Here is a 25,860-nt window from a genome sequence, read left to right on the forward strand (position 1 = left end):
AGCATTTAAAAAAATGTTTAATCATTATTATTTTCTTAATTTTACGTTTATTTACTCGATTTTTTCATTTCGAGTCAGAAGTCATTCCATTAGGCTCTGGGGGGAAGCAATAGAGACTAGACCTAGGAACACAGGGAAAGATTACATTTAGCATGACCCAACAGTAATTATATATGTTACAAGATGGCCGCCGCCGTAACGAAGCGTTGGGCGGTTTCCATGGGTACGCTTTCCAAACAAGCTGGAGAATCTAGTTATTCAGCACACGACTCGCGCGCTTACAAGGCGTCCTTCAAGGATTCACTCTTGTGGTTACTAGGTAAGCAGTCCGTTGATTTTGCATGCTATCTCAATGCACCTGTTAATCGCTTACAAGTCTGTGCTCACCGCACGTACATAGACCTGATACTTGCATTTGTATACATTTTCTAGCGCTGCAGTCCTCGCTAGTCAGCCATACTGAGCAGTTTTTCCGTGCTACTCTACAGTAGAAGTACTGACACTGGATACACACCAAGGTCAGTACCTCTTGTTTATTGATAGTAGTTTTACAGCATTTCACATTAGCGGACAATCAGTTAATTTAGTAAATCCGATGTTTTCTCATTCATCTTTTCTTTTCTTCTTTTCTTCTTTTTTCATACTTCCGCGACTTGGCACGCATGTATGGGCTATATTTCATGATTTTATTTTATATTACAATCATCATAATCTAAATGATGCGCTTTATATTCCTACACATGTGACACTTTAACTTGATGATGATGGTGGCTGATATGATCAAATGCTGACGCAGTGAACTTTCACTGGCCTTATTTGGAATGTTAATTATGATGATATTGCACCACACGGCCCACTTATTCCTTTGTTCTACCCATAATGTGACTACTGTTCATCATAATACTCTCTGTATGATTAATTAATGCTGCACCTCTATTCTGAATGCCATTTATATGATGCATGCCCGACATATATATATAATGTACATTGTGGGACTCAGACTGAAACCGATGATAGGTTTCTGATACATTGAAGAGTACATGAGCTGGCCCTGAGGAAGGATATTGACTCCGAAATGCATAGGCCAATTTGGGCTCATGTGACGCATCTGCTAAAACAGTGATATATAACTGTAGAGCACTAAGGAAATTAAACTCTATTTCTTCATAAATATTAACAGAGTATTTGAATGATTATTACCTCCGATTGACCGACTGAAAACAGTTATACCACTCTGTGGTTATTGGGAGTGCAGCCCGCACCGCTGGCCTCACGGCCTTGGTCCACTTTTTTCATATACTTTAGCGTGCTACTTCACGGAGGCACCTCACCAGCGGGTTTGCACCCCGTCTTGAATCGCATTTACATTGAACTAACCGAATAACCAACACATCAACCTAGGTGGTGCTCGTTCACCTTAACCAATAGATTCTTATTATGTCCCATAATGTCACAATCCCACTTTTCTGGTAAAATAATCCAGTTCTTATTCTGCCATCTGTGTCTCTTTAAAACCGCTTGGTTCATAACATAAGAACTAACTTGCATCACATTCGTGGCTTCTCTTCTTTACCGCTACTTTGTTACGGTTCACAATTCTAAAGTTTAGATCCCTGGACTTGGCTAGGTTGCGCAGTGCTTTGGGATCACAATTAAGAATGAACTCACAGGGTCCGGCGTCCGCGTCCGTTCGTCTCACTGCCTCCAAGTCTTCTGCTTCAGTTTCCCTGTGCAGTCCGGCAACCTCTTCCCTGAAGCTTCCCGCGGCCTGCATCTGCCAATATCAGAGCTCTCCTGGCTCCCACCGTTATCAGGAGCTCGCCTGCCTTGGTTGACAGTGGGGAAAAACTGCTAAATGGTGCGCTTTCCACTGCACAAACTCTGCAGCTGAAAACTCGTGCATAGGAGACCAACTCAGGACCGGCATTCACTTTCCACACCTCTGTGGTCCCGGCATCTCTGCTCACAGCTGAGTTCTGCTTATATTGCCACATGGAGGTAGGAAAACTTCCCCCACCTTCTGCTACTCTTCTCCACCTTCTTCTCTATGGCCTGCCCCTGAGGGGGCTTTTAATGCCTCCCAGTCTCCCTCAGTTGTGGGTCATTCTTCCTAATTGACTGCAACTTGTAGTCTTGTGCCTCTGCAGTCCTCTTCTTCGTCCCAGTATTTGGGGAATTATGGGACTTTAAGTCCACCACGTTAAATTTAGCTTTTCAATGAATTTATCATTACCAAATTCATTACTCTCCTTAAACATAATCCCCAAAGGAGTGCCATAAGGATTCCATAAAGTATTTGAGTTTCTCAAGAAATATATTGGTAACATTTAAAAACTCCTTTTACTTATTTCTCTGGGACTCATAGGAGCTTGGCTTTCATTTCTATGAATATCAAAAACATGTAAAGGGTTTTTCTTGCTCCTAATATATGACAGGTTATATAGGTTATTTATGTCTTCACCCCCTTTCTGACAGTTTGAGAAAATAAAAGCTCTCTCGGACAACAATCCATTACATATTCTGGCATCAAAGATATTCCCTTCCTTGAGGAAGACAGATACTGTGTCTCATCCTACAAAGTCCTCCTGTTCCCCTGGGGACGTTCTCCTCCCAGGTGATCCTCCCAGCGAATACCGACCCCAGGGTCAGGAAGCGTTTGCATTTCCCTGGCCACTTGGAGGAGACTAGGTAGGGTTTTTGTGAGTACTCTGAAGGGTTCATCACAATCCATTCTTCTTCTGATGTATATTTGATTGTACCCTGCATAGAACTGATATTTAAGTTCATGTTTAATTTAAAAAAAAAACTTGAACAGTGGCCTACACAACAATGTGGACAGGGTGGAGATCTCCGAGGAACTCTGTTTTTAGTCAATCTGAAGGGTCCAAACTTAACTTGGTGTCCATTTTTTCAGAAAAGTGCAAAACCTTGACAACCACCAAGAGCTGGGACTCCTGCGATTCGTAGCATGAGTCCCCACATTAACTGGCCAAGTCAAACCACTGTAATCAATCTCCTAATGTGAACCTGTTTCATATAAACTTAATACTTCTCCATCTCCTATTCAGACTTCAGGTGTAGATAAACAGTAAACGTTTTAAGATACTTTGCATTGCAAAAATGTCCCCCCTCTTATATGTTGTTTCACGAACACAGTGAGGTGGGTTTTATCCTGTACTGCGAGGGGTCAGAAATGAGGTGGACACAAAGTTGTAATGTTTTCATTTTCAGACATCTCTATTAAAATAAACAGGTTGGATAAAGGCCTCTCGGTCGCCATCCTAAAGAGTTTGCCTACCTAGAAAACTAAAAGTAAAGATCAGTCTGTGTCCAGTTGTCAAAATGATATAAACTGTCCTTGTGTCCAAAACATACTAATCTGACCCTCATACTGAAAAGGAACAACGAAAAGTTTAAGGAAAAGGTCTCTGTCCAAAAAGTGTTGACAATCAAAGCAAGCCAATAAATCCAACAGAAATAATCTTTTCCAAGGAGAAACCCATGGATTCAGAGGGTGGGTTCCTTCCCCATGATATTTCAGATAAGAAAGTGTCTTTTCCAAACAGCAGTTCCTTAAGGATGGCAAAAGTGTCTTTGCCAAACAACAGCTTCTCAAGGATGGCAAACAACAATTCCATTGGGTCTTTATGTCAGACCCAGCAATTTCCGGTGCAAACAATATGTCTCATACTATTCAGCTTTTCCTAGACTTTCTCTGCAATGAGTTCACAAAAAGGTTCTTGTACAAATAAGATGTTCCATATAAGATTCACTTTAGCTTCTTTGAGCATCTTGGGAGGCGGGGGTAATCACCTGATACACGTGTCCATCAAAAACACTCCTGTGAGCTCTTCAGGTTTCTGAATATATCACTTTGCCAGGTATTTAGGGCTGAACATAAAAGAAAGGTCTTTGTTCAACTTCACAATTTCAAATGTCGGCTTTCCTAGAGTCCCATGTATACTTTTCTTCCATGTGTTCTACAAAGTAAGTATGCTTCCTTCTGTAACTTTAGTGGACCTCCTGGTAAACTCCCCTGCCAGGAATCCTTAGTAGGTTCTTTAGATCACCTGCTACACTCTCCTGCCAGGTGTTTACCTACAATTTGAAAGTTCTTAATTATCTTCAAGTGCCTGCTGTTCTGCTTGCAAGGGGTTTCCTTTCGTCAGCTTTCTAGATCCTCTGGCATATTCCCTGCCAGGTATTTAGCCACAATGCCTTATTCTTTCATATGCTTTTAGTGGATTGCCTGGTAGACTTCCCTGCCAGGAATCGCTTTCTGGGGTATTGTAGATCACCTGGTATACTTCTCTGCCAGGTATCTCTCTCCCAAATACTCACTGTCTGATACACTTCATCACTGTCTTTCAATATAGCACAGTTGTATTACTTCCCTGTGCTTCTTCATTGTCTTGAGGTACTACTTGTCCCAACTTTCCCCACATGGACATCTTATAAATGGTGACTTGGTCAAGTTCTGCCTTTTAATATGTTCACTAGGGTTTATTTGCTTGAAGTAACACTTGCTCAAACTTTCCCCACATTAACATCTCATACATGGTGACGTGTGCAAGTTTTGTCTTTGTACTTTACTTGATCGGTTTTCAAATGTTCTTATTTGCTTACATGCCTGCCGGAACGCCCCAGTGCCTCCAATGGTTCTGGGCAGATTCACTAGCGTTCCCGACCCATAGTACGTTGCTGCGATGAAGCTTCCCCTCTGGGACGACCTCCCCTCGCACTGCCAACCCTCCACTCTGTGCACACCCACCAGCAGGATTGGTGCTTCTAGGCATGACCATGGATCTGGTTGCTCTGCTGCTGTTGCCGGTCCTCTGATGTCCTCGCGCAGTGCCCACTGCGTCTCTCTTGGCCTCGCGTCACGCTGGTAAGTCTTCGCGAGCGTCTGCCTGGAAATGCCTGCATTCTCAAGGACGATCCTCTCCCGTGCTGCTTCCTTCTCCGGATGTGCCTTCCTCTTTGGCTATCCTGCTTTCCCAAGTGCGGGCACCATTTTTACATGTCCCGCACACTTGTGCTGTATCATAACAACTTATCTGCATAGTTAGCTTTGTGTTTTTCAGTCTGCATTGATTCCTCCTTCCTCCTCCTCATCTCAGTACTTGAGGCTGATTCAGAGTTTTAGTCCATAGGATTTCTATTCCCAAAGTGATATTGGTTAGGCTTTTTATTTGTAAAAACATTAGAGACTGGGGATGTTATATGTGTGTGTGAGGTATGAATGGCATTCTGCGTAGAGGGATTTTCAAGAAGGGGTTTCTGGGTTTTACGACGGGAGGGATTTGTATAGTGACAACAGGCCATCAAGAACTTAGGAATTATGGGGTCTTCTTCACCAGAAAGCCAAGAATACGTCACTCTTCCGATAAGGACACCACCTTCTGCCGAAAGGTGTCTCCTCCCACATGATCCTCCCTCATAGTACCCCCCTCCCCAGCATCATGAAGCGGCTGCCGTCCCCTGTCCATGTGGGAGGAGATCCTTGATGGGGAATCAGTGATGACTACACAGGATTCATGCCAGTACACTCACGTTATATTTGCATATATTTTGGAGAACAGTCAATCAATGATACGTTTCCTTAATAAATTCAAGCCAGTGCACTTTTGCCCCTTCATTAATCAGATCCTCCATTATATTAGTGCTAATGACGTGGTAGGATTGGTAAAAACTGAGCCTTTAAGTTAAAAAGGGGCCGGTAATATCTCAGCACAAATTTCTGCAATACCCTTTTCCAGATATACAAGTCGGATGTAGGTGATTTTACCAAAAATAAGTGTTCCAATATGCAAAGTGTTCGAAAATTACTATTGATAAATGATCGAAAAGCTGATGTTTTCGAAATTAGCTGCAATGCAGAAAAAAATGTATGTATACTTATTTTTTAAATACATAAATAATAAAATCGGGAGAAATACAACACAGAATGCTACATAATGACAAATTACAAAAATCTGCAATAACAATACATTTCTACTATGCACTGATAAACATTGTTAGAGTAATGACATACATGCAGTTCACAAATCGCTCATTCCCTACAGCTCGCATGCCTTCTGTGAGATGATTTATGAACCAGTGGATGGCGACATGTGGAGTTTTGCCACTGCATACTTCTGTCCGGTTCCCCTGTGCCCATCGGACAAGACCTGAATGAAAGGTGCTCAATGGCATCGCGCCCGCAGCTGCACTCACTATTAGCAGATAGGTTAAAGACTCAAGATATGTTAAGGCAAGGGAATAATATCAGCACTGTCACCATGCATTAACCGACGGGTGCCAAGTGTGGATCTAACTATATAAGACTGTCATTTTGACACGCTGGATTTGTTTTGTATCTGTTTTCAAAGGTACAAGAATTAAACTCGAAGGCAAGTGACAGCAGCTTAAACATTGCACTTGTTCCCTGCGTGCTGTAGGAGCCAGCGCAGTATATTAAGTTTACATTACAATGATTCATGCATGTTAATACTGCTGTTAATGCATTTTTGTGTGTTTTATTGCAGCCGTATAAGCCGTTTTATTGTCGCGGAAAGCAAGAGGTGACAGCACGGTGCAGGGGGGTAATTAAACGAGACGTGCAGCCAATATTCGAAAACATTGTATATTTCTAATAAATAGTTTTCGCGAAAGTGGAATTCGGTCAAATTGCATTCGGTATTTTATAAGGAAACAATACAAGTCATTGGGAGTCAGCACTGGTAGCATTCACATACCCTTTAAAAATGTTGTATGCAATACATCTAATTTTCCATCTGACACATAACCCCACACACCACTACCTGCCCTAATAATTACCCTATTTTCGCTTTATACTCTTCAATTGCCATAATGGATCTATACCTTATAAGGAGTGTATACAAATGTAGAATGTATACATTACTTTAGATAGCTCTTATTCACAGTTTTACCTATTGATTTCCAATATAGATTTTCTGCAAATTGCATACCTAATAATCATACTGCGTCACCGACTCTTGCTTACTTTTCCCTCCTCCAGAAAATGGGTAGGGTCTGTAGGTACACAATCTCCCTGCAAAAACACTTCTCATCTCCAACAAACAGATATCTACATTGACCTCCCTCCCCCAAATCAGTACATCAATGATCACTCGAGTAGACCAACAGCGCCTTAAGGTCATGAAAAGGGAGAGGTGAACTCTATAAAACCAACAAAACATAACTAATTGCAATTACAAACATTTTACACGGTAAAGATGTTTACATTTGTTTAACTATCATGATGCGTGGCTTTGCCAGGCACACATGACGTTTAATCTTACATCTTACAGCCTGAAAGCCTGAATGATTAAAAACCGAGCTCCTCGTCATTGGATCCCCACACCGGATAAGACACCATGATTCCAACTACTCACCTTTCAGCATAGACGGCTCTCTCATTTCAGTCCCGAAGCATATAAAAACTTTGGGGATCTACCTCGAAGCCGACCTTTCCATGACCAGACATGTTAATTCCCTTGCTTCCTCCACGACCTACACTGCTAGACTAATTTCCCTGAGCATGCAGTTTCTCACTCCAAGTAACTGCATCACCCTTGCTCAAGCTCTTTTACTCGCTAAACTTGTTATTGCAATGTCCTCCTTATGGGTACCTCCAACTCCAACCTGCTGAAATGACAACTTCTCCAAAACAAAGCTCTTAGCTCTGCCCTCGGCCTCAAACGTTCAGATCACATTTCCTCCACCAGACATGAAGGCCACTGGCTCCCTGTCAAAGCTCGTATAGGATTTTAAAACACTATCCATCACGCATCATTGTGTCCACAACCATGCACCCCAATACCTCAATAATTACATCACCGAATTCACACCTGCTTGCAAACTTCAAACTAACTGCATCATCTCTCCGTTCATCCCAATATTCAAGAGAAAAAGGGCTTGTGCAGTTAGCTTCTGAGTAACTGCTCCCATGTTATGGAACTCTCTACCTGGTCCAATCCGTAATGAACAATCATTCCCTGCCTTTAAAAAACAAACTAAAACCTGGCTGTTGGACAAATATGTGTAACAACGGGTCTCTTTTACTATTCTGTCTTGACGTGATGTTTCTGATTTCTCACTTTTATGCTGCACTAACGCTGTGATACCTGGGGGTCGGAGCGTTTTCAAATATGTAATAAATAAAAATCTATCTAACAGCATACTCTTAGCTACATAAATGGTGGGGATGCTCAGCTTTGAGTGTGACACAGCAGAACTGCATTTGCCACATAAAGTAATGAGGACAATGTTTTCTCCCAGTTGTCAAAGGCAACACATATGCAATAAAACTATTGGACAAGGTATGCATTTGAGTTTGCACATAGCCTTATGTATGTGATCAAGTATTGTCACACAGAGCAGCTGATAGAAGAAGAACATAATAGGCATGCAGGGGAGATGAATGCTGCATGCAAAGAAAAACACCCTTGAGGAAGTATACCATGTTTATAACCTTGGAAAGGAGTGACCCTGTTAGATCATCATAGCCGTTGATATTATAGATCAGATTGCCTGCTATCCTCTCAAGAAGTCCCAAATTAGTCTGCCCAAAAAATGGGAATAGAAAAAGCAATTACCTTCACTCAATTTTGTTACTTAATTTCCACCCTCTGCCCCCTTTCACAGCCTCCCCTTCATTCCTGTATGTTTTTTGTTCTGCCATTGGTTTTTAACTGAAGGTTATTTTTTCTCAAATGCACTACTGTATAACCATAGTTTCAAAAATGTAATGCACTAGGCCCTGGATCACTGCATACAACTGCCTTGATACTTCTGAAATCTGGACTGCAGACCATCTCACTGCCCTCTGTGGGTTGTGAGGTACCACTATCTTGTGCTTTTTTATATATGTACTGTAAATATGGTAACATGACTTGTATTGCATCAGCTATTTGTATCCTCTGTATGTAACCTAAGCTTAAGTAATCTTGTACCTGCTGCGCCCGGCTACCCCTGGGTTTGGAGCGCATTATCAAATAAACAAACATATTTATTTTTATATAACAAGGTTATGATCTAACAATAATCAACCATATTATTTGTTATACTTGGTATACCATTTTTTCTTTGTATATCATTTCATATGAATACAAACATGACAAAACAAAGGGCATTGAAACAGTACAAAGGGCAGTTAAACAGTGAAACCGACCAGTGCTCCCAATCTATGGAAAATCAATACCTATGGTATAAACACATCTTAAGTGGGGCAAGGAATTGGATGCCTTGTGGGTTTTCCTGGGTGTGGGTCACTTAACTTCAACTTTCTCTGAGAGGAGGAGAATGGAAGGTTGTATATAACAATATCTTTAAGAAATTCTTTCCAAAGTCTTTTCAAAATATATGTTTCTATAGGATTAAAAGGTAGACTGCACAATATATAGTCAACTTAACTATAGTTCGGCAACCGACACACTATTATATAAGTGTGCCAATCACCAACTTAGTGGTTTTAAAGCAAAGAGTCTTTGTCCATGGCAGTGCAAATTGTGAATAGACCAATCTGATTAATTCATCAAATCTCAGTTGAAAACATTGCCAATTTGAATTGCTTGAGGAACATGTCCAATATGAAAAGCAGGTGGTCAATTAAAGGCATGCGACATTTAACTTTACTAAAAGAAGCAGGAAAAAAAACATACCTTTTAGCAGCACTAACTTCTGATCCACTCTCTTTTCAAAGTCTTCTATGTTGATCATCCTGCGCTTTTTTGGCCTTCGAGCTAAGCCCTTTTTCTCTATAGATTCAGGTTCAGCTGGGGTGTCTGGAACCAATTTGAAAGACCTGAAAAACAGCATCACAGATGAAAATGTTGCCTGAAAGCAATGACAGGTCATTCATGTAATTTGAAGTAGGCTATGCCATGCAGGTTACTAGGTGCAGGAGGTATATTGACTTTATAACATCTGAAAAGATTGACCCCGTTAGTTCATCATAGCTGTTGGTATTATAGATCAGATTGCCTCCTGTCCTCTCAAGTAGTCCCAAACTAGTCTGATTTTCAATATGATGCAAAAGTGTAGCTTGATGAACTCCTATTACATGGGCCACTTGTGGAAGAGTGTGGGACTTTGGGGGCAGAGGATCCCAACAAGCTACACAAAAGTACCATCTAAAAGTGGTATACAGGAATGTATCAGCATCCTTCCACACTTCAAAACCTTCATGCATTAGATTAGGAGTGTATACCATGCACTATAGTCAATAACAAAGGAGGAAGGTACTGCAGAGACACGCCAACTATCAAGCACTTCCACCGGACTTCAAAGTGATGAACTGGGTTTTAAATCTTTGGTCAGAGCAAGAAGGGGAAACATGGTAGCCAATCATATAGGGGTAAGCAGTGAACACAGACAGCTGACAAACCTAAGGAAATCCATGGGGAACTGGACCAAGGCCAATGAAGAGAGAAAACAGGAATGGGGCAGCAAGGTCAACAATCAGAAGTCTAATTTGATAATCAGGGAAATGCAACAAAATCCCAGAGAAGAAAAGGTAGTAACGCAGTACCAGCAAGCCTACTGCAAGCTATATCCCAGACTCCAGCAAGAACTAGTCTAAGAGGAAGGAGGACAGCTGAAAGCCTACTAAGCACCATATTACAGAGAGTGGTTGACACACAAATAAAAGGGGAACAAAGTGTTGCAAGCCTACTGAGGACAATATTGCAGGCCTTTGAAGGAGCCAGAGATCAAGGAGGAAAAACAAAAACCTATTAAGAACTAGAATATTTTGGCCCAGGTGCCTGGCCGGTGGCTCTTGGGTGACAATATCAGAGCAGAAGAAAATCAACCTAAAGCAATGGGGGACGAAGTACCTGTTTGTAGAAGTGTGTGAATGGTAATACCCTAAGCAGCAGCAGATGAAATACCTGCTAATAGGAGTTGATAAAGAAGCAATCAGAATGTTATATTGCCACAATTTCAAAGAAACTGGAATGGGGCTATAGCCCTAAAATTGCAAATATGCGAGTAGGGTACTATATCCATGGGATTCCCAAGAAACATGATGGGCACTAAGCCAAAAAGTGAATGGTTATTATATCCTGAAGGTTGTGTTTTAGACCAGTGATACCTGAAAGAAGCAGCGGATCGTACATGGCTCCCTACATCCCTTAGAGTTGTCCGTTCCGACTGCTTTAGTAATACGTTGTGTTCCCTAGGTAAGAAAGTCTGAAAAGCAAGAAACACAGAGGGGTTTTGGGGAGGCCACGTGGCTTCAGTGAGTTCCGAATTATTCTTCTGGAATATTTTTAATTTTTTTATTTTTATTTTATTGCAAATTTTGGTAAAATACAGTGAACAACTTAGTGAGGCAGTACAGTCAGCAGAAATTCACCTTCTTTCCACCCTGCCCCCCCAATAACTACCCTGAAATGTTCCATCCCACCCCCCTTATCCCACCCCTCATCCCCTTCGTACTGTGGTCTCCCTCCCAAAACCACATCTTTAAGCCTTCAGATGACAAAAAATGTGTTAACATTGATATTCGGCCCTTGACCTCTGTACAGGTGTTCCTTAATATAGGAGTCCTTTAACCTTCCAGGAAGTGTCCTCTTTCCTGTCCACCAACAAATTTGTGCGCCCCCCCCTCATTCATTTGTATTACCCGCTGATTGGTTTGCTCCGGGCTTCATATATTCATCAATACATTCTCCCCATTCCATCTCAAGAGGGCCTGCCTGTCCATGGACCCCTGCTGTTATTCTTGCCATGTTCATAGCCACATTGATCCATTCCCTTTTACCTGGGGGGCGAGCACTTTTCAATTTCATGGCTAGGCAGGTTCTTGCTGCCAAAAGTAGAGGCAATGCCATTTTACGGCAGTCTGACATTTACTATCCTCCCCCTCCAAACCAAACAAGACCATCATGTGCTATGTAACCCAGGTGATCCTGTCCAGCTCCTTGACCCATCCCAGGACTTTGTCCCAAAGGAATTGCACCCTCGAGCGCCCCACCACATATGCCAATAGTCGGCAATCGCTCTGCATCCACGCCAGCAAAAGGGGTTGACATTTGGAAACGTTTTATGGAGTCTGGCTAGATCATATTGCCACCTATGATGGCATGCAGCTTATATTGACTGGAGATCGATGTCTGAAAATCTCACCTACAGAGTCTACCCCAAAAAACTGGGTCTATACCATCTCCAGGTCTCATTCCCACCGTTTTCTAAGTGTCTCAGTGGGACAGACTCCAAGATTCCACAAGTGCCCCATACATTGCTGAAATCAGTCACTTCATTTCTATTCCTTTGTCCAAATGTTTTTCAAAGAGGGTGAGGTCCCTCTGTATCCTCTCCCTCCAGCCCCTCCAGTTAACACCCCCTTTAATTGAAGGTACGGGAAAACAGAGTTTACCTATGCCAAGAGCCTCCTCTAGGTCGATTATATTAATGAAGGTACCCTCCCTCCAGAGTTGGCCAATCCTTTCCAGTCCAGCCTCAAACCATTTCTGGAATCTTTCGGGTTTCGGGATAGCCGCTCTAACAACCGATACCCAGAGGCATCCAAGGAGTGAGGGCCAGGTTGTTACTCCTTTCATTTCTATGCCTTGTCTACAGATGTCCCATATGGTCCCCACAGTAGGATGCTCCCGAATATCCGCAACCATTGCCCCACTGCGGCAGGGGACAACTGTAAGTTACCCAACATAATCCATTGGAGATCCCTTTGGGCCCTAAAATGAGGTCTGAGGACGCTAAGCTGGGCAGCTTTATAGTAGAGTTTCATGTCTGGTAGCCCCACGCCACCTTTGACCTTGGGTAAGGTCAATACGTCACTGAATATCCTACCCTTTTTCCCCTGCCAAAGAAAGCTCAAGAGCAAGCCCCCTATCTCCCGGAAGAATGAGTCTGGGATCCGGATAGGGAGCATTTGGAACACAAAGGATCCCTCGGGAGGCAAACCATTTTAAGAGCATTGAGGCCACCTAGCCATGATATTGTTAGCTTGCTCCATTTCACCAAGTCTGCCTTAATTTTGGACATCGAGGTGCTGGGGGCGGCGGGAGGGGGGGGGGGAATTTTCAGAGCGGTTGCCACAAATAATTCTCCTATGTCCCGTGCAACGTTGATTCCCAAGTATATTAATGTACCCAGGTTGACCTGCACCCCCCAAGGAAGTGAACCTCTCCATTTCCCCATCCCTATTCCTATCCAAGGGAAAGAGGAACGATTTAGATTTATTGACCTTAAATCCCGACAGGGAGCCATATTGCTCAATCAATTGGATCGCCGTCGGTATGGAAGTCAGGGGATCGTTCATGTGTAAAAGCTTATCGTCCACATATAGCGTCACTATTATTCACCCCTCCTACCAGGAATCCTCTACCCGGGGGTCCTCCCTAATCTTGGGCGTGAGATTGTACTGAAAGTGCAAATAACATCGGGGAGAGGGGGCTAGTTCCCCTACCCAACCCGAACCAACGGGAATACCGACCATTTACAACCACGCATGCCTGGGGGATGTGTAAACTGCCATAATCCCACAGAGAAGCCTTTCCCCTATACCACACTTAGTGAGCACTGCTTTGAGAAATCCCCACTCTACCCTATCAAATGCTTTTTCAGCATCCACTGAAAGGAGGCAGGGGTCCCGGGTCATTCCCCGAGCCTCATCCATCAGGTGTAAGTTTTTCCTCATTGTGTCAGCTCCCTGTCGACCCTTGATCACCCAGGTGATCAGTTTTGGCGTGTACCCCTCTAGCCTAGCAGCAAGCACCCGGGTGTAGATTTTGGCATCAATGTCTATGTCAAGAAGGGAGATCGAGCAGTACAAACCATTTGTCCGGGGGTCCCTGCCCTCTTTGTGTATTACTGTGATAAGCCCCCGTGTGAAAGACTCTGGGGTTTCTACATTATTTAACATGTCGTTGAACAGTTACGTCATAAATGGCAGTAGGGCAGTAAGGAAGGATTTGTAAAACCCTGCCGAGAACCCATCCTCTCCAGGGGCCTTTCCCAGCACCAACCTTGCCACCACCTTCCTAATTTCTTCCTTTGTTATGGGGGTCACCAGTGCATCAGATTCCTCATCAGACAGTCTGGGAAGGTGAATATCCGCTAAGTATGTACCTATGTCTCCCTCTTCTGGTTTAGTCTCCGATTCGTACAGCTTTTCATAGGAGGAAGCAAAATCCTCCTGAATCCCTGCTGTAGAAGAGTCCTTTACTTTATCCCTCCCTTCAATTTCTGCAACCCATCTTTCTGCTCGCTGCCCTCTTAGTCTGGCTGCCAGGAGTGCATCCGCCTTGTCCCCTTCTCATAAAATTTCAATTTCAGAAATTGCAAGTTACAAATTATTTTCCCTTCCTCCAGCAGCCACAGTTCCTCTCCTCCCTCAGCTTATTTTCTTAAGTGACCGCTCCCTTTTCCTCCTGGCCCCTTCCCTGATCAGAATCCCTCTCCAAGTCGCCTTCCCAGCTTCCCAAACAATTATTTTTGCAACCTCACCTGTGTGATTAGTTTTAAAATATTCCCAGAATTCCTTAGCCATCTGTAAGCAGAATACTGGGTCCTTCCATAAGGATTCATTACACCTCCATCTTGAACCCCTCCATCATCCCCAACCAGCTCAAGTCCACCGTCACCATATCATGGTCGGACCATGCGATTGGGTGAATCTTTGAACTCTGTACCTCTTCCCTTAAAATATACTTGTAATCACTCCTAGTAAAGGTTCTGTGGGGGGACGAGTAAAAGGTGTACCCCCTTTCCTGTGGGTGAAAATGCCATCATATGTCTCGCAACCCATATACTTCCAATGTCTTCTGGACGTCCTCATATCCCGGCGTTGGCAGTTTTTGTTCCCTAGCGTTCAGCACCCGTCTGTCTAACATGACATCAGCCCATATATTAAAGTCCCCCCTACAATAAGGTGGCCTGAGCATTCAACCATTCTTTTTGGGAGGGTACTCTTCAGAAATCTGAACGGTCTCTGGTTTGGCCATAAATCGTGGCAAGCGTAAAGTGCACCTTCCTAATAGTGCCTGAGACCAGAAGGGCTCTCCCCTCCACATCTGATCGGACCTTTGACACCTCAATCTTCAAAGCTCTCCTTATTAGGATACATACACCAGCTTTCCTGAACGGACCTGATGCCCAGTATTCTTGGCCAACTAATCCACATGAAATCCCGAGTTCTTCTCCCTTACTAAATTTAGTCTCCTGGAGGAACAGGACATCCAGCTCCGATCTCCGGAATTCCCTTGCAAACAGGGATCTTTTCGTTGGTGAGTTCAGCCCTTTAACGTTAAGAGTGCCAATACTCAAACGCCCTCCCATGCCCCATACACCACTGCAGCCATCATGTAACACCATTTTGGGAGTACCCACCTTGCCACCTGGGAAGCCTTTGCGTGCCATGTCGAAGGTTGTCGTAATAGGAAAACCTAAGGATCCTCTCAACCTTCACTTCATCAATGGTGTCATCATCAAAAAGGAGTTTCGTGACTTTGTGTAAAGTTCTTCTCAAGTCCACCTCCGTCTCCCCTTCCTTGTCCGGGATCCCAAACAGTCTAAAATTGTTCTGTCTTTCGCGGTTTTCAAGGTCGTCCGTTTTCAGTATGATCTCTGCCTCTCTCCTTTCCATTTCGGACATTTGTACATCCGTTTGAGCCTCCAGGGTGTCCAGGGAGGATTGATTGTGCTCCACTTCCTCCAGTCTCTCCTCCATTGTATCAATCCTTTGAGTGATTTTATCTACCCTTCCTCCAATTTCCGCCCTCATGTTACTAATCTCCTCCATAAATTCTGCAACATCTTTTTTGTTTGCCGCTGTCTCGTCCCGCAAAGAAGACATGTTGTTACTCAACCCATGGAATTACAGCAGCGAGTATAAGAGGAGAAGAGAACAGGACGCTGGAATGGAGAGAGACCAATCCTATGCTGTAGGGTTGAGCCTCTGACGTGAGAGCGCCCTGGAGGGGGAGAGCCAGCCGTAGCGTGGAGAGAGCTTGAAACGGAGACAGAGACAAGGATGGTAGAAAGACTGCCTCACCTGGTGGCTTGACCACACAGCAGCCATGACTTGCCTGGGGCTCGTTAACCGATGCCGAGACCAGGCCACAATGGGGAAAGCAAATCCCTGATCTCCGTACAAGAAGAATAGGAACTGCTGAGCCGGGCAGGCGAGAGCAGAATAAGAGAGAGATGCCCCAAGGCCGCTGTTGTGAAGGACGACAACGCCGAAATGAAGACCGAAAGGAGACGACAGAGAGACCGTCTCACCTGGTGGCGCAACCACACAGCAGCCGTAGTGGGCCAGGGGGCCCTTAACCAACGCAAAGACCAGGCCGCTCTGGAGAAACCGAATCCTCTCATCTCTGTGCGCAGAGAAACCTGATTGCTGGATATCGGCAGAGGCCCAAGAGAGACCCTGCTAAATTGAGCAAATCAGAGAGACAGAGGTCTTTGGGGAGCACTAGAAAAAGTTGTAAGATTTTTCAATGCTTGGAAAACATGGAACCTGGAGGGTTCAATTACTCAATCCTAAATCAAAAACAATTGGAAAGACCATGTCCAGGTTGGTGGAAGCCACTAACAAAATAACTAGTCCTTTCAGGGAACCGGAACCATTGGATTTGTGTAAAGACTTAACATTTGTTATAAGGTACCTAAAGAGAGGACTGAAAACCTTACTTTGATCAACTATTGAAAACCCTTTTTCGACTGATGAACAGTACACTTGGGATCAACCCAAGTAGCTTTGGCCAGAAGAAGCTCGAGTGGAAAGGCTACTGCTGTGGCTAATTTTGATGATGTTTTCTCTAAAAGTGGTAGGGCCAGATAGAGGTTAGGATTCAGACTGAGGACCTTTTTTAATTCGGACAAATGACAAGCACGGTTAGTTTAGTTTTTAAGCAGGGAAAATCCCTTATACCAATAGGGACATGCAGGCAATTTCTCTTCATTTAAAATGAACACTAATGAAAATGTTAATCTCTCGTCCGACTCCTCCTTCTGATTCGCCACATATAGTGTCAGTGGGGGGATTTAGACTGATAGAATTTTGGAACCCAAGCTATTTGCAAAATTGTCCACAAAGGCTAAGACACCCACACTAGCAACTCCACAGTCTATCAGGTTTGACTTGTATAGTACAGAGGAGATCCCCTTAACGAGAGACGCTTAATATCTACAGGTCTTAGTATTTCGCCTCATCTGGGACATATGTACGATTGGCCTTGAAGTCAGGAATGGCCTGGCGATATGCCCTGGAGGTTGCCACTGCGGTAATAGATCCTGACTATCGAGGAGAGGTCAAGGTAATCCACTATAACCACCGGACAGACCCCTACGGGGTCAAGATTGGGGCCGCCGCAGCTCAGGGGATCATTGGCCAGGCCCTCACTCCAGTTCCCCAAGAGGTGGAGGTGCTAATGCGAACAGAAAGGGGATCATTAGGCTTTGGGGAGGCTAAACTCCCAAGGACTGACAACCCTAGTAGAGGCAGAGGACATTGCCCCATTACATGACCTTGCCTTTGCCCAAAGGAATGATCTGGCCCTTACCGAAGCCTTTGGGAGAATAACATCGGAAGAAGACAGGTGAAATCAAGCCGGGCCCTTCTTTGTTAAAAAAGGGTTACGACATTCCAAAACAGCCGCGGGAAGATAGCCCAGTGGACAGGACTCTCTCGAACCCCAGGTGAAATCAGCACCCCATAACCCTCCCCAGGTGTAGAAAAGGCTACAATTTTGGAAATCCAAGCACAGGGGCATAAGAAAAAACTAAAGGTCGAGCTTCACGACGCGAAGCAGCTGAAAATAACGCAGGAGGAACGCAGCGTATGAGGAGACCGCGTTTCGGACCAGGACAACCCAGCACGCGAAGACAAACCCAGACCTACTGTGTCAAGGATATAGGGACCACCATCGACTGCGAAGGCCAGGAGAGTAAGGTGCAGTGGAGGAGGGAGAAGAGGATTAGCCCCCGCCTTCCCTCGAGCCGAGCTCAGACAACCACATAGGGTGGCCCCTTGGAAGCGTTGCAGAAACGTCCCGGGATACCTGACGGTGACCAGAAATATTAAAGTGCACTTTTTAGACTGGGATCTCGCCGGATCAATTAACCTGCGAAGGACAGGCCTCCCAGGAACAGAACAAGAAGCAGGCAATCAGCAGCGAAGTTGGAAGCTGTAGCAAGGTATGTGCAGCCCTGAGAGCGAGACCCAGCACTAGTAGGGGTCCCCAGAGCCAGCATTCCAGGGCTCTGGGGAATACCGATGACCTCAGAGGCCAGGGGAGCGAGGTAAGGAGGCGCCTGATGAGGAAGAGATCCCTATCCCCCCACGCTGACCTGAAAAAAAGAGGATAAACGATAGAGAGCGCAAAGGTTTACCGGGTCCCCCGCTGTACACTGAAGGGCAGGGGCTGCGCCGGGACCAGTGAACACTAGAGAGTCGACCCCGTCTAGAAGCTGAACGGAATTAGTGGACACAGAGCTCCACAGCGGGGCAGTAAACTTCCAGCAGGCATCAGCACCGTGGGCAGGGGAGAGGCATAGGGCTCCATGGAAAAAGTTCCATCCAATCAACCATATCCCTGCAAGGCTGGCGAGGAAGCAGAGAGGCGACCAACGAAGCAGGAGAATATCTGGGGGCCAGCATCAAACGTGTAAACCTGGAATTGGCCTATAAGGAACAGTAAACAACAGACCTGAAAGAGGTCAAGGAAACCAGGGAGAGCAGGGGGGGCATCCGGGCTCCATGAAACCACATATCTGCCTGCTAACTATAAAGGATTAGAATTCCCTGAAGGAAGAGCAGCCCCCTATGTGGCACACAGAGGCACTGGCAGACCAGCGGGAAGCAAAGAAAGGAGAACAGGCGGGATGTGGCTGGACCATTCAAGAGTACCGCTGGACAAGATAGCAACCTGTCGGGCTCCACACGAAAGAGGAGAATTGAGAGGAGGCAGGGTCGATAAACAATGAGGGACACAAAGACCTTGTGCCCCCTGTTACCATATTAGGTGACCACCAACTTACTGCAAAGGACCTTCCTTTGGAGTGGGGCACAGTTTGGACCTTGGGGCAGTGAAAAGTACAAAATGTCAAAAAACAGGTAAGGAAGCCTTAAGTGCGGCAAACGGGGGAAAGAAACCCCTGGAAACTAATATACAAAAATTGTGGAGAAGGGACCCCGGGTCTCCACCGAATGATGGGCAGAGCTCTGATGGAGCAGAGGATGAGGGAATCCACGAGGCCGCTCAACCAGACCAGGCAGTTACTCAAGAGGTACTTCGGCAATACTTTCAGGAATTTGGGGATAAGATCGCAGGCACCGTACAGAAACAAATGGATAAAATGAGCTAAGATCTGGCACTGGGCCTTGCAAGAAATCAAGGGTGATATGAATAACCTAGAAGAAAGGGTGGACATAACTGAACATGCGCTCCAGGAGCTAGCGGACGACGCACGAAAATCGGACGAACTAATGGAACAACTAGCATGGGCAACGCACAATCTGGAAATTCCAGCGGAAGACCTAGCAAACAGATCTAGAAGGTCCAATGTATGTATAAAAGGGCTAGCAGAAACAGTGACCGACAAGGACCTTAAAACAACTACAATGCAAATATTTGCAGATCTGTTTGGAATGGACAATTGTGCAGAACTCAAAATAAACAGACTGCATAGGGTGGGACCTCAAAGAAAAGAACCAGGAGCAAGGCCAAGGGATGTGCTAGCAGCCCTCCATGACTACGGCCAGAAAGAAAGAATCTTGTTGGCATCCAGGAAAACAAAGCAGTTTACGTACAATGGCTCAGAGATACAGCTCTTTCAAGATCTGTCTCAGACTACCTTAATCAAAATAAAACAAATGAGCCAAATCGTAAGCGCTCCGAGGTCACTGGACGTTTGATACCGATGGACGTCCCCCTTTGGCATGGTCTTTGAATGGGAAAGAAGGCAACACTGCATCTCTTCAAGATAGAAAGAATGGGAATCCTGGGAATGGAAGACGAGTAACAAGGATCAAACAAGGCAATGCTGAAACTTCAGAATAAAAGGAGGCCTTGGGAATGGACCAAGGTCAAGCCGAAATCTTCAAGAAAAAGGACAGGGGTGAGGGGGGTATCCCAAGGAGGCCCGGAGAAGAGGGGCCAAAATAGCAGGGGATGTACCCAACCGATGCCAGGGTCAACGGAAATTAAACATATTGGATCTGGAGACGAAGATAAGAGGCTAGCCTGGGGAGGGTGGTCATTCTTTTGAAATTGAAAATAGCACCGGGGTAAGTGAGGGTGGAGGGATTTGGAATCGAGAAATGGGTAAGGGAGGACCTGCACTAGTTGCAACTGGGGCACGATATGGGCTCCGCCCCTGAGAACACAAGTCGGGAGGGCCTAGAGGCTGGCTGAGCACACACAGTGAGGGGGAAGGTGGGAGGGGTGGGGGGACAGGGGGCAGAGGGCAGGGGAGAGCCCAACCAAAAACCTAGAGGGAAGCGCCCTTTTTATAAACTCTTTCAAGATCATGGCTAACCCCAATGTACTAACCATTACCTCGTTAAACATCAACTGATTAAATTCCCCCACAAAATGGAAAAAGCTGGAGATTTCTCCTTAGAGAAAGACTAGACCTCCTAACCCTTCGAGAAAAACACATACAAATCAAACACAAAATCAGGTTAAGGGGATATGATAAAATCTTTTAGTCCAATGACATCCAAAAAGGGGGTGGTCCTGATAGCAATCCGGAAATAAGCTTGATATCTCGGCAGCTGCCACGGACAGAGATTCCAGTGGAAGGTATTTGGCCTTAGTACTCCAGGGGAGAGGAATACTGTATACAATAGTCACTATCTACGCTCCTAACTCGGGGCAGGACAGGTTCATACAATTAAAGCTTACTAAACTGGAAGGTTTCGCTAAAGGCCAAATAGTGCTGTCAGGTGACTTCCACATGGCATGGGACCCACGGGTAGATAGGAGTAAGTGGAGTGGGTCCACTCAGGGAAAACCTTCGAGGGAATTGACCGAGAAGATCGCAAGCCTTTCCTTGTGGATGCATGGAGGAAAAAGAGGGGAAACACAGCTGGTTACACATTCTTTTAGCACGTCCACAGGACCTCATCCAGAATTGATTACATGTGGCTCTCGCAGTCTCTTTTGGGTTGGGTAGCGGAGATAAAAGTGGAGGTGATAGCTCTCTCTGACCATGCACCATTAACTTTGAGCCTTCGCAGAACGGGAGGACATCTGGGGCTATGGAAATGGAGGTACCCTGCACAGGTATTTAAAGACCATACAGTAAGGGAGGAGACACAAGAGGCCAAAGAATAGTTTTTTAAAGATAAACAGGGGATTATCAGCCGAATGACGGTCTGGGACGCATTTAAGCTACGATTAGGGGAAGGATAATAGCTATAAAGGCCCAAAGAGTAGGGAGAATAGACTTCTAGAAAAAAAATTGGAGGATAAACTAAAACAAGTGATGTGCCGGATGGGAATCGGAGCGAGCGAAGAGGTAAAGAGAGAATACAGAACGATTAGAGGCCAACTAAAAGTGCTCCAGAAAAAAGCAGCAGAGCGCTCCTTCCTATTTCTCAAGCAGAAATATTATATAAAAGCAAATAAGGCAGACAGACTCTTGGCAAGTCTACTAAGAAAGGAAGAAAAGGCCAGAACAATATTACAAATTAAAAAAGAAGGGGGAGGGGAATGCTCAGATCTAGCAGGCATAACACTTGAGTTCTCCAAGTACTAATAAGCCCTATACAGTACGGAGAACCCTCTAGAACAGACAAGTAGAATATCCGAATAAATGCTCTTTACCAATAATAGCTGAGCAGGAAAGAGAAGACCTGGAATTAGATATAACCGCAGAAGAGGTAAGAAAGGCTATACAGGCATTATCAGCAAACAAATCTCCCGACCCAGGTGGCTTTAAGTCAGAGTTGTATAAAACCTTTGGGGTAAGCTTAATCCCCCACTTGGTAAATCTCTTCAACGGATTTGAAGGGGCGGGCAGGCAAACGCCAACCATGGAAGAGGCAAAGATGGTACTTCTGCCAAAACCTGGTAAGTATCAAGCCGTTTGCGGCCCCTATAGACCAATTGCGCTCATTAATATGGATGCTTTTGCAGACATGTTGTTGACACTCACAAACCCAGAACAGTCACTTACTGAACTGGAAGGGGTGCTAGGCCAGGTTGGGGCAGTGGCAGGACTAACAAATTCATATAAGTAAATCAGAGATAGTAAATGTAAATATCCCACTAGAAAAGGAGCGCGAACGGAGGGGAGCCTTTCCGTACCGGTGGGCAGCCAATTCCATACTATCTGGGAATCAAAATCACTAAGACTATAGAGTCTTCCTTTGCGGCTAATTCTTAAATGACTGGTGCCCGCTGACAATATCATGGCTTGGCTGTATAAATGGTTTTAAAATGGTCATTCTCCCAAAGCTTTTGTGTCATTTTATGACTGTCCAAATAACAGTGCCCAAATCCTTCTTTCGCTCCCTCCAAAAACATACAGGGGTGTTTATTTGGAGCCACAAAAAAACCTAGATTATCAATGCGGCTGATGATGACGTCAAAGTAAAGATGGGGGATAGGAGAAGCAGACTACAGGGCATACTATCTGGCTGCACAAACTAGAATAATAAGGGACTGGTTAAAGGACGATTGCGATAAAATCTGGAGAGACATGGACAAAGCGGTGATTGGGGAACAATTGGAGGATGTCCTTTGAAAACCAAAAACCGATCGACTGCGGAATATGTATTGCAGAGAGATGAACAAGTTACTTACCAACTGTAACGTTCTTTCGATTGGATGTTCCTCCCACGTATTCGTATTCGTATCTTCCAGGTTGCTGCTTGGGAAAACATTTTTCACCAGAGGGCGCAGTGCTCGAGGCTGCAGCTTCGATGTCCCTCGAGGGCAGCCGTTGAGCGTCGACTTCATCCGCAGTATAAAGGGCTCGAGCTTTGCTGTTTTTACGATATGAGTAGCCACATCAGTTGACCAAGCTTTATTGACCTTTGGTTCGCGAGGAACATTAAGTGCAAATGGAGTAAAGTGTACAGTGGGGTAGGTTGGGAGAGTCGATGAGGAATATGCGGGAGGAACATCCAATCGAAAGAACTTTACAGTTGGTAAGTAACTTGTTCTTCGAATGGATTGTGTCCTCCCACGTATTCCTCATCTTACATATTCTCCAAAAAGCAGTAAGAATTCGGAGGAGGGCGTACCAGAGAAATTAGTTGTAAATCGTGTGAAACACAGCTTTTGCACAGAGGCCGCCTTGATACGATGTTGAATCTAAGGAATATTGTTTCACAAATGTGTGCATTGACGACCAGGTGGCCGTTTCACAAATACACCCTTCTGAAGAGCCGTTGAAGTTGCCATATCCCTGGTTGAGTGGGTTCTTAATCCATCTGGAGGCTCTTTCCGAGCCAATTTATAGCACTCCGTAATTGTCAAAATTATCCATCTGGATAGTGTTTGTTTGGATACACCTAAACCCAATCTGTGTCCAGTATATCCAACAAACAGTTGCTCACTTTGTCAGAATTTAGCTAATCTGGAGATGTAGAAGCGGAGAGCCCCCTTTGGGTCCAGTCTGTGTAGTCTTTTCTTCCTCTTTACTCTCATGCGGAGGAGGATAGAAAGAAGGTAAAGTAATTTTCTGTGACGGGTGGAAAGCACAGACTATTTTCGGTAATGATGAGGGTCTGACCCTAAGAGTTACTTTGTCTCTATGGAAGACGGTGTGAGGAGGCTTACAAGAGAGTTCCTGCAACTCACTTCGCTGCGGGCTGATGTAATTGCCATTAGCAAAATTGTCTTCCAAGTGAGGAGCCTTGACAGACAAGAATGTAAAGGCTCAAAGGGGGTACCTGTGAGACATTTTAGAACTCAATTTAAATCCCAAATAGATACTTGGAAGGGAGTTGGAAGGTACACATTTGTCAGTCCCTTTACAAATTGGATAACCAAGGGCATCTTAAAATATGAAACCTCTTCAGATGAGCGCTTGAAAATAGATAGCGCTGCCAAGTATCCTTTTATGGTGCCAACTTGGAGCCTCAAATGGGCCAAATGTAGAAGAAAAGAGAGAACCATAGGTGTGTTACATTGGAATTGATCCACATCCTTCTCCTTGCACCAGTTACTGAACTTATTCCAACGACATCCTCTCTTTGTGGAAGACGTATCAGAGGGCCGATGGACATGTCCAGAAGGCCCGGGTACCATGTTCTCCTGGCACAATCCGGGGAAATTAGGATCATGGTTTTCCTGAACTTTCTTAACCTCCTGATTACGCGAGGAATCACAGGGACTGGAGGAAACGCGTACAGTAGAGGAAATTCCCAGTCCACCACAAACGCGTCCCCTGGAGCTCCTCTTGGAGGGAAATTCCCTTGAGTAGTACTGATCGCATTTCCGGTTGACCCTGGTCGAGAACAGATCCACTTGAGGGGTTCCACAAAGGGTGAAGATCTCTTGAAGGACTTCAAGAGCTAGTTCCCATTCGGGGGACACTTTGTTCTGTCTGCTCAGAGCGTATGCCGCTGTGTTCTTCCCTCTGGCTATGTGAATTGCTGATAGAGAGATTCCTTCTTGTATTGCCCAGAACCAGAGCTGCATTGCCTCTCTGCACAGTTATAGTGACCCTACACCACCTCTCTTGTTGAGGTACTACATGGCCACTGCGTTGTCCATTATTAGGAAATTCTTTGCCCATACAGAGGGCAGAAAGGCATTCAGCGCTAGTCTGATTGCCCTCACCTCCAAAAGGTTGATGTGTAGTTTGGACTCTGATGGAGACCAACGACCGCTGATTGACAGATCACTGGTTTGGGCTCCCTACCCCGTGAGTGAGGCGTCCGTCACTACTGTTATCTCCGGCCATGGTTGCCAAAAACGTTCCCCCTTGAAGATATTGTCCCTGCAAGCACACCATCGCAGATCTTGAGCCACTCTGATTGGAAACCGCATAAAGATCAGACATATCTCCCGAAAATTGGGACCATCGAGTTCTGAGGGCCCATTGAAGGGATCTCATTCTCAATCTGGCCTCTGGCACCAGAAAAATGTGGGATGCCATAAGGCCGAGCAACCTGAGTAAATGGAAGGCAGTCAGATGCTGGGCATTCTGAAACTTCGTTACCATCTGCAGGATGTGGTGAGCTCTCTCCTCGGGAGGCAAGGCTTTGCCCGAGGACTTATCCCAGTATTGCTCCGATGAATTGGAGCTTTTGGAGTGGTATCATTTGAGACTTCTTGTAATTGAGGGTGGCAGGTCATGGTCAGATTTTGCAGAGCTCGTTCGGGCGAACTCGCCCTGATTAACCAGTAGTCCATGTAGGGGTAGACATGAATCCCCCCCCCCTCTCCCGAGACTCGCTGCCACCACAGACATTAGCTTGATGAAAACCCTCGGGTGGAGGTCAGCCAAAAGGCAGAACTTGAAATTGATAGTGAGAACTACCAATCGCAAACGTCAGGTACTTCCTGTGCTTGAGATGGATCGGCACATGAAAGTAAGCATCCTGAAGGTCCAATGATACCGGAATAGGACGAAATGTCTGAGTTAAAATTACCGACCCCATCAAAAGACCTAAAAAACACACCACGAAAAGTTCTAACTACCAAAAGTTCTAACTTTTTGTGGTATGTGTTTAGGCATTTCGGTGGGGTCGGTATGGGTCTATCCACCGCAACACTCAGCTCGCTACAGTGAGCAGGGGTTTCAGGGGACACTGCCCCCCAGACCCCTGCCAGAAAAGAAAAAAAAAGCAGGGGGCTGCGGGGGAGTCCCCCGCAACACCCTGTTCACTATAGTGAGCAGGGTGTTGCGGGGGGCACCCCTGCA

At 45.2% G+C, this 25,860-nt stretch overlaps 1 protein-coding gene across 6 annotated transcripts in view; it reads right to left on the minus strand.

Annotated features, from left to right (window-relative positions):
- The window catches only part of CENPT (centromere protein T), a 1,770,416-nt gene that overhangs the window by 1,312,892 nt on the left and 431,664 nt on the right, over positions 1-25,860 (minus strand). For all 6 annotated transcript variants that reach the window (XM_069655330.1, XM_069655348.1, XM_069655339.1 and 3 more), the window contains exon 8: positions 9,666-9,808. In XM_069655330.1, the coding sequence (XP_069511431.1) occupies positions 9,666-9,808 (143 nt within the window). The remainder of the gene's footprint in view (positions 1-9,665; positions 9,809-25,860) is intronic.

This window comes from Ambystoma mexicanum, chromosome 1p (genome assembly GCF_040938575.1).
Source record: "Ambystoma mexicanum isolate Mex_15411 chromosome 1p, UKY_AmexF1_1, whole genome shotgun sequence".
NCBI lineage: Eukaryota > Metazoa > Chordata > Amphibia > Caudata > Ambystomatidae > Ambystoma > Ambystoma mexicanum.